Genomic DNA, 15000 nt, shown 5'->3' with positions numbered 1-15000 from the left:
GAGAAAAAAGAACTTTGCATTTTAAGTCCAGTTAAAAGAAATTTTACCCACCTCCCAAGGGCTTAATCATCGCAACATTTCTTGACACTAAAAATACCTCAAGAACAAGATCGGCTTTTTCGCCAAATATTTGTCTTTAATTTCACCGAATTACGTTCCTCTGGCTCAAAATTATGGGCGCTTATCGTGGAAATCGAAAGCCTCCCAACCTCCAAATCAAATTCATTTTTGTGTATTCAATCCACTATAGATAGTAGTTTTGAGTTCAATTAGAGTTTTCAAGTATAGTTATTGAATAATTTCAAATAGTGTGAGGGTATAAGTAAGACAAGATTTTAAACTATTCACGGGTATTCTTGGATCGTCATTCTACAGATGGGATGGCCGTTAGCGCTACAGTTACCGGAACGCTCCAGGAACGGGCCCCTAGAAACAACCAGACGGCTGGTTACAAAATCAACTGGTCGTAAAAGGCCAGTGGACTTCTTTAGCTCGTATGTTTTCAACGGAGTTCCTATTTCAGACCACGTGATGTTCCCAAGGGAATTTTCCTTTCGTTTTTTTCATAAGTTATGCATACATACGCACGTGCGGAAGACGACATTTGAAAGAAACTGTTCCCTAGAGTAACATCACGTGGTCTGAAATGGGAAAACAAAACATACAAGCAAGCTAAAGTGGTCCATTATGTGGTAATGAAAAGCAAGAGAAAAAAGGGTACCCAGAATTGTTCTAGTCTTTCTCCAGCCTGCGCTCGCTACAAGAATTGCATCAGGATTCCAGCACTTGACTAGAGTATTCGTATTACATATCTCAAGAGGGACCAACGACTACTGAAGCAGTTCTATGCATTTTAATCGGAACTTATTCTCACAGTTTACAACACTTTCTGGTCATCGCTAGTTTTGTGCATTCACGCTTTATCCTCAGCCACTTTGGGGGTACTTCATGCTACAAAACAAACTTGCAACATCGGTAAATATAACGAGCTGGAGCTGAGTTGTAGTCGCCTTTTCTTCGAAGTGCAAACTGCGCCAGGAAATAGGCTGTTGGACACTCAACATTTTGCCTGGCCAGGAACATGATTGGTTTGTCAGATTGGAGGTCGAACGGAGTTTCTTTGCTCGTACATTCAACTCTAGCACCATTTATCCTGCGTGTCAGGCCCTGCGTTTAAATGGTAACCAGAAAAAATATTATAAATGTCAAATTTTATTTCAGAAGATATTTCTAGGAGCAAGTCATCAAAGTCAGAAACACAAGATTGTTAAAATCTCGTTACGTTGGTTTCAGGTAACTTCTCGGCTTTGAGGTGTATTTTGTTAGCGTTTGGTCACATAGAAAGTGCGCTCTGTTTGGCCCTAAAGATCGTTTATTTTCGAGGAAATTTGCGTTACTTCTCATTGTTTTTTGCTCATTAGTGTTTACAAAATTCGTCACTCACAGGCCAAGATTACTGGCATGTTGTTCTTTAAGATGTGATTCAGAAGATACCGTGTTGCTTTCAGTGAATAGCACTATACATCTTTTAAACAACCGAAGCCAGATGGGTGACAAGGGGAGAAAAGAAAAAGAGCCTGTTTTCGAAACAAAACAAAGATGCGACTAATTTACTGGGTGATAGCGGACGGTGGGGTCAGGGTTAGGGTTAGGATACTGTGATGTTCAGTAAGTGGCATTCATACGGTGATCATAGAAATTAACCAAAACAGTGGGGAATTCGTTACCCCAAAAACTTGAGTCATTACCAATTAAAAAAGAAATGATAACACGTTTCTACGTTTTAGTCCGTTTATCCCACTATAATTGAGGTAGTCAAAATGTCTTATTTAAATTAAAGGTTCAATTTTGTGTCCGTCTCGTTAATCTTTTGCTAGGTTTTAGGTTCGCGTGTTGGTATCTAGCAGATATTATAACCTCTACAATTTACGTCCCTGTGTAAATAATCAAAACAGGTTTCGTTCCTGAGGAAACGAAACAAAAGCAAGGGATGCACTGCCGACAAGCCGACGAAGTCATCGCGTCAATCGGAAATTCCGATTTTTACTCGGTTTCGCCGATTGCGGATCGGTGTCCCGATTACTGCTGACACGAAAGCAAGCGACCAATGTCCAAGCTAAAGTACGGGAATTGACGTCCAATCGTGAACCCAATTGCTCCTATTTAAACAAAACCAATCGGGATGGTCTTGTCGTGACAATAGTGTCACGGCTCGCCGTGACACTAAACTGCAATTGTTAAAAATAAGTGAAAAATTCAAACCTTCATCTCCAACTGCAACTTTCCTGTTACTTCTGTCACCATTGTTTTCAGCCTCTTTTCTGCATCACCTATTGTTTTGCCGACGGTATCCCGCATGTCCCTTTTAGCTTCATTGATCTTTTTGTCGAATTTATGGGTCAGGTGATAAAGCTCGCGGCCTAACTTGTCTTCTGTAACGAACTTATGGCTCTGCAACAAAAGAAACCGAGTTGAAAGGTGTTTGCGGTGAGATTAACCCAGTTCGTCCTCACTTGTCAATGAATTTGAAAGTCCATCATCGCAAACGATAGATATTATTCATCATTAAATTTCGACCTCGGATGTTGCTCTGATTATAGTTCACTCAATCTCGGTTATCAGTTCATATCCCTTATGACGTAATTCAGCTTACGGTCGTTTTGTAAAATCAAAACAGACTAACTAAATAAAATTTGGCTTTAATTTAAGTGTCCAAGCATACAGAATTTTAATGATAATTTAATGAAACAATTATTTCATTATGAACTGGATAATTAGCATACAGCCAACTCGGCACTCAAGAAGAGTAATGAAAAATTCTTATAACAAATTAAATTGAATTCGTCATCGAAAATATTACTTGAGTTGAATGTCCCGAAGCTTCGAAAATGATGGCGAAGAAAGCAGCAAAAGTCACCAAGAAGAAGGTACGTAACATTGCCTGGCTTGTGATAAGTCAAAAGCAAAACTGGTAAACACTGAAAGAAAATGGAAGGAAATTTTTCACAATAAATTCAATAAACTGAAACAATTTTAAATCGCTTTCGGATACTGAAAGAGTAAACATGATTTAAAATTTGCTGAGCTAGTTGTACTTCTACTGGACTTTCATCACCTCAAAAGTACTGACCTTTTTGTCCTGATGTCCGTAGGTGGATTGGTTCTAAGGGCTTTATGTTTTCGTATTATATCAAGCCGACTGTGTCCACCGGAACTTGTTCAAATTTCGTATCTGAAGTTGACAGGTAATACCGTTACTTCCGGGTGGGACAATCTTTTGGCCCAGCGAAGTCAATTTATGATTTTTGAGTTATAAATATGATGTACTTGTTTTTCAACGTCGATTAAGGCAAACTATGTACTGTATGGATACAGTTCTCCCTTTTTCAGTTAACGTTTTGACAAAAGCACAATGCCATAATACTTAATTTATTCAAATGACGTGTCGAAAAGTCCAAAAGGCTAATCTGACGCCCAATCTGTCAGTATTGACTCCCTGCTTTGAGTCCCCCGCTGACAAAAATGTTTTTCAAGAGCAAAATAATTTTAGAACTGTCGACAGTCTTCGCGAGGTTGATAATTTCCCCGGGATAATTGCCGTAACTTAAAGGCTGAGAAAATGTTGTTTTTCAAATTCTGTCGGCCGACGAGAACTCCTTATACAGCTTCTGCATAGACACAGTCATCTGCCTACTGACCACGAGTGGGCAGATGACCGCGAGTGATAGAAACTAAATACAGAAAAGCCGAGATTTGAAATTTCCACGTAAAGAAAGAAACTTTCGAGTGATGAGATGTGTCAAGAGCGGATGAGGTATTTTTCGTTTGGGACAGGGGATAATCGGACAAAATCCGAATGCGCCACCTACGTTATTTATTAGATGGCTCCAGCTTTATCATCAGGACGAAACATGTCCGACGGTAGTACCCCAGAAATCGATAAAAGTCGGTTGCGCGATGTCTTGTAAAATTTTATCAGTTTTGATCGACTTTTATAAGTGCAGGGCATGAAATTCATTCGATTGTGAATTGACTAAAGAACTCGCTTGTTTCTTTATTGCCCTACAGAGTTGTTTACACTTGCATACAAGTTATTGTCTTGGTTATGGAACTCGTTAATTTTTCGACATTGAAAATCTTCTCCTCTTTTAACGCTAAAATTTTCGAAAATTTAGGACAACTTCAATTCAGATTTTTTAAAGGTAAGAAATCTGTACGACCTTCTAAACCTGAGATGTATTTTAAAACTCTTAAAATCTCAGAGATATCTTTGAACTGGGTTCGACAACTCGTGGATAAAACACACTTTTTTGGAGCTCTATTAAGTTCCTTCAAAACGCGTGACTATATGTAACGCAATTACATGTATCGTAGTAATTAGGGAATGCCACGTACAGTTTCTAAACACTGGTCCAAAGGTGACTTTCCAAGTTTTTGCCTGATTGAAGATTTTCTAAACAATGCAGAAAACTTTCTTTTAAAAAAAAAATAATAGGTTAGATACGGGAAGACAAAAAGATTTTCCTTCCGGGGATGGGGCCTTCATCCAAAATTTAACATCATACTACAAAAGAAAACGTCTGACTGAAAGTTAATACAGCCACTGACCTCCTCTCATATATCATAGAGTACGATGGAGTTGTGCTTTAGCGTGCGTATTCAGTTGATGCACACAGGTGGTTTAATTAAGAGATCACGAGAGAAGTGTAAGATTTGCCACAAAGCAAGAATATCATTGGTTAATTAAAAACGACTGAATACTCGTGCTGCACATGGGGCTTGGCTGTCAGTGCATTTCTTTTCGTTTTCTTTGCCGTACCACTAAACAACAACGTGAAATCACCAACGACAACGTGCCTGGGTCGATCCAAATTAATTTGGGTCGAAGTGGAAATATGGATTATCATTCAAAGTTTTAAGCATGAGCAGCATTTTCATGAGCAGTCCGATGTTTGTCCTGAGACTCGATCTTCCATTGAGGCGGATATGGAAGAACGCGTTAGTCGATCAAAATACAGTTCGTCGAAGTTAATTGAGTCAAACGTCGGACTTATCATGAATTTAATTCGTCCTATGTGATGTAATGTTTTAAGGTGATTAGTCTATTATCAGCCGCAGTGATTGTGACGAAATACGCAGAGAACAAGGATCCTCTCCGTTGACATCTTTTAACTTCTCTTAATACCATTGCCTACTTTCTTTCAACTGTAAGCCCTCGAAATACCCAGGTAGAAACCCTCGCTTTATGGTGCCTCGTGCCGCCATTTCGTAAACAAACTCAAAGTTGTCCTCCAGTTCGCGAAGTCACCTGACATGACGTCACAACTGAAATGGGTCTATATTTTGCAGGTTGAAGGTTGCGGGTTGCAGGTTGAAATTTACCGTGACTGTTACATGAATAGCCAACCTTAGGCCTAATTAGGCCTAAAAACGTTTCTTTGGCCTAAAAACGTTTCTTTAGGCCTAATTAGGTCTAAGGTTAGCTATTCATGTAACAGTCACGGTAAATTTCAATCTGCAACCCGCAACCTGCAACCTGCAAAATATACCTGCCGCGCATGCACCGTCATTCGTAAAATTTGTACCTTGAGTGAAAAAAATGTCGATAGGTTTTTTTATGATTTTAACGCAAGTACACCGTTTTTCTTAATAATTACACGAGAGCTCGTTAATTCATCACATGGGAGGACTAAGCGCGTGGCTAACAAAATGCTTATCATACGGTGAACCACCGCCTGCGGTTATATCCTAGGTCCAAATGTTGCTTTGTCGTATGCCTTCTGTTAGTTGAGAATGGCCAGTGGAATCTTTGTCGAGATTCTCCTTTATTTATGCCTTTTGATTGGTTTAAAGCAAGTTGCACCTCTTAAGTATTGTTATAAAGTCGGCAAATGCAAATGTCGAACAGATGAAGGAATAATTGACCTCAGGAAGGTTGGCAGTCGAGACGGACACGCTCGGTAAGCAAAAGTCCTTGGAGCGACTCATAAGGGTAAATGAATTTCAGAATAACACAAAAATTATGGCAAAAAATTACCAAGTTTCAAGGGCAACAAAATAGCCCTCTTTTCTCGAAACTAGGGATTAAATTATTTTGTAATCAAATTTCCGAATATTAATGTAAAGACCGCTTAGTGACAGGCGATTTAGCGTGTATTTAGTTTAGGTAATCACATAATTTGTATGGGTAATCAAATGGTGACGAGTGAAATTAGGGAATAATTTCAGCAAGTGAAATTATTCCATAAGTTCACGAGTATACCATTTGATTAGCTATTAAATATCATGGGTGACAAATTACGTTCATAAGACGCCATTTTGGCACTGTAGGAAAAGTTGCCATGGCAACTTTGTATCACAAGTAAAATTATAAATTAACGCTGAAATTTCGCGCCGAAATTAAGGAGTAATTTGTCATCCATGTTATCACGAGTACAATTTGGAATAAATAGGCAATAGGATTTTTGTTTCAAAGACGAACAAAATTGCATGAGCCCGAAGGGGAAGTGTAATTTGTAGTCTTTGAAATATTCTACAAGTGCTTATTTATTCCCAATTGCACGAGAAAAATCATACAAAAATGCCACCCTTATTGCACTTATTGCAACTGTCTGCACTAGCATAGTTAATAGGGGGACTAGTTTGGAAGTTCGGCAGACATCAAAGGAGCAAACAAAGATGCCAAGATTCAGGTTGGAAAGTCCACGACCGTGCACAATCTTTTGTTTTGCGCTCATACAGTATGCATGAATTACGTAACCAACACGTTTCTATTGGTTTGTTTCTCAGTACCGAGTAAACAACTATTGTGTTTTGTGCACGGTCAAGGCCAAAAAAGAGAACAAAAACCTACAACAAAGAAATTTGCCTGGTTTCATAACCATTCCCCTCTATTAACTATGGCATTAGATGTTGCATATTTACCGAGTTAGGATTCCGAGTTGGATTTTCGGAGGGGATTTAAGTCGTCAAACTTCACATTTAGTTTGCTTTTTGTTACCTTGAAAATATCTTAAAAGATCGGCTTTCCTGAACAAGCGTTTGGCAGATTCACAAATCGCTTTCCGGGCCCGAAAAGTTTTCGGGACTTTCGAGAAACGGCCCGCTCAGGGCGTGTCAGCCCACTAAGGAAACCGTCCGTTATTCCATTCATTTGCCGGCATCAAAATAATTAGTTGTGATAATAGTTTACCATAGAAGTTGATTTACTTATCAATCATCAAATCGGTCGGTTTTATTCGAAGCCGTGTTGTTGTAATGATACTCAGTGGAACAATGAATGCAATGTTTTTAAAGAGGCTTTGTCGGTTATTGAAAACAATGCCTAGTAAATGAAACTGAGAACAGTACCGAAAGATTCTGTCACTGTATTCGACGCTGCATTTCACTATTTTAAACATGGGACGAAAAGGGGAATTTGTTGCTTTTTCGCAAATATTGTTGAAAGCAAATCCAAAAGCACATGCAACAACCACGACATGAAGATAAGCCTAACAAGACAAGCTGTAGTTGAAGCTGGAGGCCAATCGCCAAGGAACCCGCCTTTGGAAACAAACGAATCGCCAAAAGACGCTCGCACAAAACAAGCGGTATCGGGACTGACATCGTGAGCAGATTCGCCAAGCCCAGAGGGTCTACTCTGAGATCCATCGCGCGAGCAGATCCGAGAGTACAAACGAAAATACTGTGAGATGTAACTGCAGTCCCGACCACGTCATTAATGTTCGGCTTTACATGGCTAAACTCGTTATGTGCTCCTAAAACCAATTGTCACCATCGATTCTTTTCACCTCATGATTGAGGCAAAAGCTCGTCTTCAACGAAAACGGAAAGAAAGTCCCAACGAAGCAAACGGTTTTATGGGGAAATTCTGTTGTGTCTGAAACGTCATTAGTATGCGGCGTGGGTATCTTCATTCGTCGGCCGTAAACTTATTTACCTCCAGAACGCACTTTTGCACTGAAAATAAGCCTTACGAATGATGGTCTTGTTTTCTGAGATAATACTCGGGAAGACCGATTAAATAATCTTTATTTTGAGCTTTCATTTGAACAAAAAGATGCAACACTTAGCCAGTCGAGTGCTCTGAAGTCTCTAAATATTTCGAAATACTCCCAATTATCGTTCAATGATGATCATCGTTATAGTTATTACTCGGAATTTATATGTTGCGTTCGTTATTATTATTACTTTTTTGTTATTTTCCTTTGCTTTCAGTCACATATCGCCGTCGAGGCTCTAAAGCGCGTTGCGCATGCGTAGAAAAACGTGACTAAAGCATATGGTTTAGTGATTGACACGCATGGAGAAGACGGAAGTGTGGATTCTATGATATCAAATACGCTGACTCCACATACAAATGCACACGCCTTTCGCGGTGGACCCACGCTAAAAAATGTCGAGCGTTTTCGGAACGGGTCGGTCCGGGGACTTTACGAGAGGTAATTTACGAGCAAACAATTTTGAGTGAAATTATCGAGAATCGTGGTAAACTTATATCAAATGAGCTATCAAAGTCTATTTGTCTCAAGAAGCGTCTTTCACGTGAACGTGAACCCAGTAGAACACCAGTGAAAACTCTTGAGCGTCTGAAGAAGAATATCAGAAAGGTTAGAGATTTTGTCTTTCAACGTCTTCGTTCAAGTATACCCAAGTCCAACAATGTAGTTCAAAGACTGTAAAGTGTCAGAAACTGATGTGGCATCACGAGAGCTCACAAGTGTCAACAAGGAATAATAACGACGAAGGTAAATGCAACGATCATTATACACACTAGACGTTTGTGATGTGTTACTCCCACCCTTCACCATGTGTTCCGCAACATTTCGCTCAAAACTGAAATCTGCCCTATTTGTACAGGTAACCGTAATGACCAGCACCTCACCGTACGAAATACTCACCCGTTTGTCGTCCTTGGACCAAGACACTTAAGCTGAATAACTACTCTTTATCGAAAGTATCACACTGCAATAGTATGAACCAGGTATTCTCCTGTTAACAAATGTTATGTGAACAAGAAAGAGAATAGCAATAAGACACTGCAATTAAAACTAAGCCAGTATACTGAAAATAACATGAAGTAGACATTATAAGAAGAAAGTTCAACTTTTTTATCATATTGCGATAAGTTGACAAATGAAGTCATCTTTTAATTGTTCATTCAACCTTTGTAACAGATTAGATATAAGAAATTACGAGTGAATGGAAATAAAAAGCATTGAACTTATTCATTTTTGTTGGTGTTGCTCCTTTATTAATTTTTCTTATTGAAACTGGCAAACGAAAGTGGAAGAACGAACAAGAGACTGTGTTATCAGCCTATGCAGGGCTGAGAAATTTGACCGTGTAAACATGCAACAACCAGTCACGGAAAGCGCGGGAAGACATCTCAAAACAGATGAATACGAAATTTTGATTAAAGCACACGATTGAAATCTATAAGAAGAGAATGAAATACCTAATAAAACGCTATAAAATTGCAAAAGCCTTGGAACAGCAAGCAATCTGGTGGGCATTTGAGAAAGTCAGCACATTTTGTTGAAATCGATGCAGTAACAAGTCGACTCTGTTAAAATTGTACGAGATTTGTTTGCCCATCGTTCGTAAATCATTTGAAAGAGAACGAACTGTTGAATGTTAAGCTGAATAAAAAGTAGCATAATCACTTCAATACTTATGGACTAGTAGTAATCTCGAGTTATGAAAGTGCGTTCGACAATCGCTTTGGATCCTAATATGTAAATGTGGTTCAAAGTCCACCAATAGATATCAAGTCCAATTCAAAGTTGCGAGGAGTTAAACTTAGCACAGCGTGCGTTGAATGCAACTGAGTCGCCGATTAACTGTCGAGTAAGACTTGTGAAAGCACAAAAGAGCAGGTCAAGGCGAAACGCCGATAAATTCGCGTGACTAAGGCTCTTAGCCACAAAAATTCTTGAGAAATGGGACTACCGCACAATCCCCACAATGAACGAAACCCAATTCACAACCGAATTGCCCAGAACGTTGAGATAAAATAGGCCAAACAAAAACTATGAGAAAAAAAATTGGTCTAGAACGCCCTCGTGAGCTGGTAAAGGGGTTAACCGTGTAATGCTACCCTCATAAGATACTGAAAAAAGTACCGGGCTGCAACAACCTCGTTCCCAGGACCTTTTCCCTCCCCAAGCCAGGGAAGGGAAAAGGTCCTGGGAACGAGGTTGGGGCTACAATAGTCTCACAATGGCAGAGTTTTGAAGCAAGCAACCGTGGACAACCTTCCTGTCGGTGTACGTTGGATCAGTGGCTTAATCTGATCGGCGTAATTACCAGTTGAGAAGCTAAATATTTTGAGCAAGAGCCGACACAGCGTAGATTTGATTTTAGTGGTGTACACCACTAAAATCAAATCTACGTTGCATCGGCTCTTGCTCAAAATATGTAGCTTTTCACAATGGCACCTGATCTTAGCCAAAACGTGGAGAAGCGGTTGCCTTTCGTAGACGCCATATGCATCGTTGTGCAATTTTTCAATCGGAATAGTCATTTAATGGAATCCTGACAATTCACCTTTGGAGACATAAATCTTTTATAGGAAATCGTATGATCGCGAGTGCATTTCGACCCGAAGGCAACCTTGCCTTTTCAAAAAAATAGGCACGCATTGCGTACGTGTGGTAGTGCAGTAACACAGCGCTGTGTAATTGTCAACTGAGCTGCGTTTTTTCTTCTAGGAGATTCAACTTATCTTTGCGTAATATGTAGCTCTAATAGCACACGATATTGTTTTGGTACCGTATATCATTATAGTGCCATGGCAGATGTCTTAGGTAAATAACTCCCTTAGAAGAAATGTGGTTACTAGTAAAATACTAAACCCAGAAAGATTGACAAATGTGCGAATTCAACACAAAGATCACAATAGCCCAACTCTTGAGGTTGACCATTGTTTCTGCAAAGTCAAAAATTCACTTTCCTAGACGGGTTATTTATCACCAGGTAATTCCATCGTTTTGGAAATAGCAGCTGCTTTATTCTTGATCAGCGCCACAAATTCATGCCGATTTTGGGGCTCATTTTGTTGAAACTCAAGCTCGCTTCCAGCAGACCTGTTTATGTTCGTGAGATATGCACGCGCTGCGGGCCTATTGTTAGCACGGACTTACACTCTTACACTCTTACAACCCGGTGACAATGAGTAGTGTACTACCACCAAAATCGACACAAACTCACTGACCTTGGCAAAACTAGACGCTCCGTAAGCGTAAACTGGGTTGCCTGTGGTACACGTTACACCAAAAAAGAGGGTACTGAGTTGGGTGGTATTGAAGGCGCTGAAAGTGGATTTTCCCAGGAGTAATGCCGAAAATAAAAAGTTGAAAAAAAAAGCCTAGGAATCCAATAGGTAATCCTGGTAACTCCTACAATGGAAGAAGCGGGCTGGGGGGTCGAGCTTGAATGCGGCATATTTTCATCTTCCCAGGGGCTGCGCAGCCCGGAAACAAAACAGTACTTATATTTTTGCTTCGTTTCCTCAGAAACGAAACGTACCTATTTTGACTTCAGGGTGTTTACACAATGAGGTTGAGTGGCCAATCAAAACAGAGTTTCTAATTCAAAATTTAAACATCAATGAGATGCAAAAACAAATTTGCGAACACGTGAACCTGCAGTACAGCAAATCATAATGCTCACAAACACAAAAGCGAAGGAAATGGTCAACAATTATGAAGTTTTTTACTATTTGAATGATTTTGGGTTAAATTAGAGCGATATATTGTTGAAAAATCCTTGTGTTAATGAGTAATGTAAACAATCTTCGCACTAGTAAGTCTTAGCAATAAACTGGGTTACAAGTAACAGGGAACCACTTAAAGAAATATTGCTGGCTTCCCAAACAAACTTCATTTTACACTAGAATGACAAAACAAATATTTTTCTGACATTAAAAACTATGGCTGCCTACTAATCATTTGCCAGAAAGAACACGACTACAAATTCCTGTCATCTTTATGAAAACTTCTCCCATATCAAATTTCAACTCACGCATGCAAATTAGTTAATATATACACAACGGTGAATCCACAAAGGCAGAAAAATCTCACAAAAAGCTTTTCCAGCGAAACGTTTTATTGAAACAGACAATATATTTGCTATTAGAGGCAAAAAAACACCTTCCTATCAGGCATTCCGTGCGTGCAAACAAGCAAGACACTCCGTGTTAGATACCCACGATACGTAACTAAATAAATTTCTCACCGGATTTCACGATCAAACCCTTTTCTGACGAAACTTTTCCTTGAATGATGAAGCAAAAAATGGACAACAAGCTCTCTTTCAAATAATTCTTGACTAACAAGAATTAGTCAAATTTCCAATTGTTTTTTTTTTTATACCTGAAGACTAGTGCAGGGTTGAGAACAAATAAATAAAATTGTAAATAGCCAGACAACAGAGATCCGACTGTTTTCGATTCCTTCCCAGAATTTTCTTTTTTTTTTTGCGCAGACGTTATTCAGCTCTGTTCTGCGGATATGAAATCAGTTCAATATATGATTCATTTCACATATCATTTCATTTGTTGATAATTCTTCTGTTGGTTGGTTTAGATTTTCAAACATTGGTACAAGCGATAAGATGTTTGCGAAATTCAGCTGGAATCCTTGCTATCCTTATTCCACCGGTGAATGTCAGAATGTAGCGGTAAGTTGACTTGAGCAGCTTGTGTCCATGTTTTAGTGGCTATTAGCAGCAGCTTAATTAAACCCTCTCCTGTGCAGTTTCTTTCTTTTTGTCTAAATCACATTTGTAAGTTAGAAATAACTTTACTTCGTAAAATTTCACAACGAGAAGCAAGGTGATTGTAATCCTGACCAATACCAAGGGTAAACGTCGTCACGGTTCTCAGACTGCGAACGCGTATCTTTTTCCGTCGGCGAATCGGATTTAAAACAAGCCACTTAGTCCGGATTGCTTGAGAGATTTCTTTAATTACAAGCGTCCATCTTCTACGCTTGAAGTTTTTACACTAACACACGAAGAAAAAGGTTTTTTCGCGCCCCAATAAAAACTCGTGAATTTTAAATAGCTTTTATTTAGCAGATTACAGCAAAGATACGAAAGTTCAATGGAGTATATAATAAATAAGAAATCGTATGAACTTACTCGTGCATTTTCGTGATTTATGGTCACTCGTGATGTTTTGAAATTTCTCAAATTAGCCACTATCAAAAATACCATAATACTCTTTGTTTGTCACTCCAAAACTTTGCATAAGCATTATTTCCAGTTTCTCTTGGGACTTACAAGAGAAAATAAAAACAATGCTCATGCAAAACTTTGCTGGGACAAGCAAAGAGCATTATAGTATTTTTGTTAGTGGCTAATAGACCTTATTCACGATAGCTGCCATGTCTGATTTGCCTTTATCATGCAAATTAGCTACACACTTCTGAGGGGGCAAACAACACAAGTTCGAGAGGTTATAACGAACATCTTAGCCACACAGATGATTTGTTTCGCGTTCATTGAATGTTTATCACCTAAGTAGTAAAATAGAACAATTACACAATTTACTTCGATGTTTTTTAGTAAAAAATGAGCAGATAACGAAGTAGAAAGTCAAAATGTCGGAGGCAATCAAAAGATATAAAATTATTATAAAAGGTACTTAATTCTAAATTCTAAAATGTACTTTTAGCAATGTTAATTTAATATTTCGACGAGCAGATTTTCCGCAATTTGTCTTTATTCCAATGTTTGCCCCTCAGCATAACACATGGCTAATTTGCACGACAATTTCAAAACCAACATGGCGGCTATCGTGAATAAGGCCTATTGCATTCGCCCACGGCTCGTGCAATTTTGAGAACTCGTGCCCATAAATCACGAAATGCACTCACGTTCATAAGATTTCCTACACATAACGAAAAAAATAACGTGGTCTTCTCCCGTGGTTGTGTCATTGGTGATAACACTGGCGGGATGCCCCTTATCATGAACCCCAAGGCTGATCCTCTTTCAAGAGCGAAGCCTCGTTATCGAATCATCCTGGCACGCATAAAGCCTTCAATTATGTCCATTGATGTTTCGCCGGATTTCTGATCTTTTGACAGGCTTGCGCTGAGACAATAGAGAAAGAGCAATATAGTATTGCTTCACCGAACGACTTTAAATGTAAACTCAATAAAGAAGATGGGCGGTGTAACTTGGTATATCGAGGCCTTATTCGATGGTATGAATAATCTTCAATAATAGTGAAGTATCAAGTCATTTTGGTTTTGATTAACAAATTGATTCCATGTTGGCCGTGCTTCTGTTCAGTAACATATATGGCAGATGACATGAAAATTTGGTAAGAAAGTACAAAAAAGTAACTTGTTCTTACCACATTTTGACGTCCTCTGTGAGCGTCAAGCCCTAGACCAAGGTAAGTAACTCCATCGTTTATTTCGTTTATTTCGTTTATTTTGAAAACCCAGCTGAGTCGGTTGAATAAACAACCAAATTTAAAGGACTCTTTCGAGCATCTCCACAGACGCACGGCAAAATGGAATCTGCTTGTTTTCATCATGATATAATAAAGAATTGAACGTTTTTATGATGCCTTTCGTTCGGCTGTGCAGCAATAGATCACAGATGACGTCAAAATGTGTTAAGGACATAAAAGTGGCACACGAGGGGATATCCCGAGTGTGACTTCTTACAACATTTTGACGTCATCTGTGATCTATTAGTGAACGGATGCATGACAACATGGAATCCATTTGTTTTATGTAATAAGAAATAAAATATACAAAAAGAAGCCTTTTTAAGGTGGCTCAAACCAGTTTCAACACTTTTAAGAGACCTTGCTATTTGAAGGATTGATGTCGTGCTTTAATTAACCTTAATTACTAAAATGCAGGCAGTGTTCCTAACCTTACACGAAAGCTAACCATTCAAAATAAGTGCCTAACCCTCATCACCAGGCTGAGCACTTAACCCAAACACTACAAATTATAGTTCACATGCAATAAATAT

General features: G+C 38.9%; 2 protein-coding genes across 6 annotated transcripts in view; one reads left to right on the top strand and one right to left on the bottom strand.

The window, feature by feature from the left end:
- Nucleotides 1-839: 839 nt before the first annotated feature.
- LOC138038406 (uncharacterized) overlaps nt 840-15000 on the bottom strand; it is a 24400-nt gene continuing 10239 nt past the window's right edge. The window contains exons 1-4 of one of the 3 annotated variants that reach the window (XM_068884271.1): nt 3116-3266; nt 2861-2978; nt 2263-2451; nt 840-1167 (exon numbers count right to left, since the gene is read on the bottom strand). In XM_068884271.1, the coding sequence (XP_068740372.1) occupies nt 952-1167; nt 2263-2451; nt 2861-2938 (483 nt within the window). In that variant the 5' untranslated portion in view covers nt 2939-2978; nt 3116-3266 and the 3' untranslated portion in view covers nt 840-951. Of the gene's footprint in view, nt 1168-2262; nt 2452-2860; nt 2979-3115; nt 3267-15000 lie in introns of those variants that run through there. The other 2 variants (XM_068884279.1, XM_068884263.1) reach the window with 2 other exon arrangements.
- Nucleotides 5600-15000, top strand: part of LOC138038388 (uncharacterized) — a 41888-nt gene continuing 32487 nt past the window's right edge. For 2 of the 3 annotated variants that reach the window (XM_068884217.1, XM_068884227.1), the window contains exons 1-3: nt 5600-5960; nt 12588-12681; nt 14094-14212. In XM_068884217.1, coding sequence (XP_068740318.1) covers nt 5794-5960; nt 12588-12681; nt 14094-14212 — 380 coding nt within the window. In that variant the 5' untranslated portion in view covers nt 5600-5793. Of the gene's footprint in view, nt 5961-8378; nt 8748-12587; nt 12682-14093; nt 14213-15000 lie in introns of those variants that run through there. The other variant, XM_068884238.1, reaches the window with a different exon arrangement.

This window comes from Montipora capricornis, chromosome 1 (genome assembly GCF_036669925.1).
Source record: "Montipora capricornis isolate CH-2021 chromosome 1, ASM3666992v2, whole genome shotgun sequence".
NCBI lineage: Eukaryota > Metazoa > Cnidaria > Anthozoa > Scleractinia > Acroporidae > Montipora > Montipora capricornis.
The sequence above is the reverse complement of the archived record's forward strand: the minus strand, read 5'-3'. Positions and strand labels throughout refer to the sequence as shown.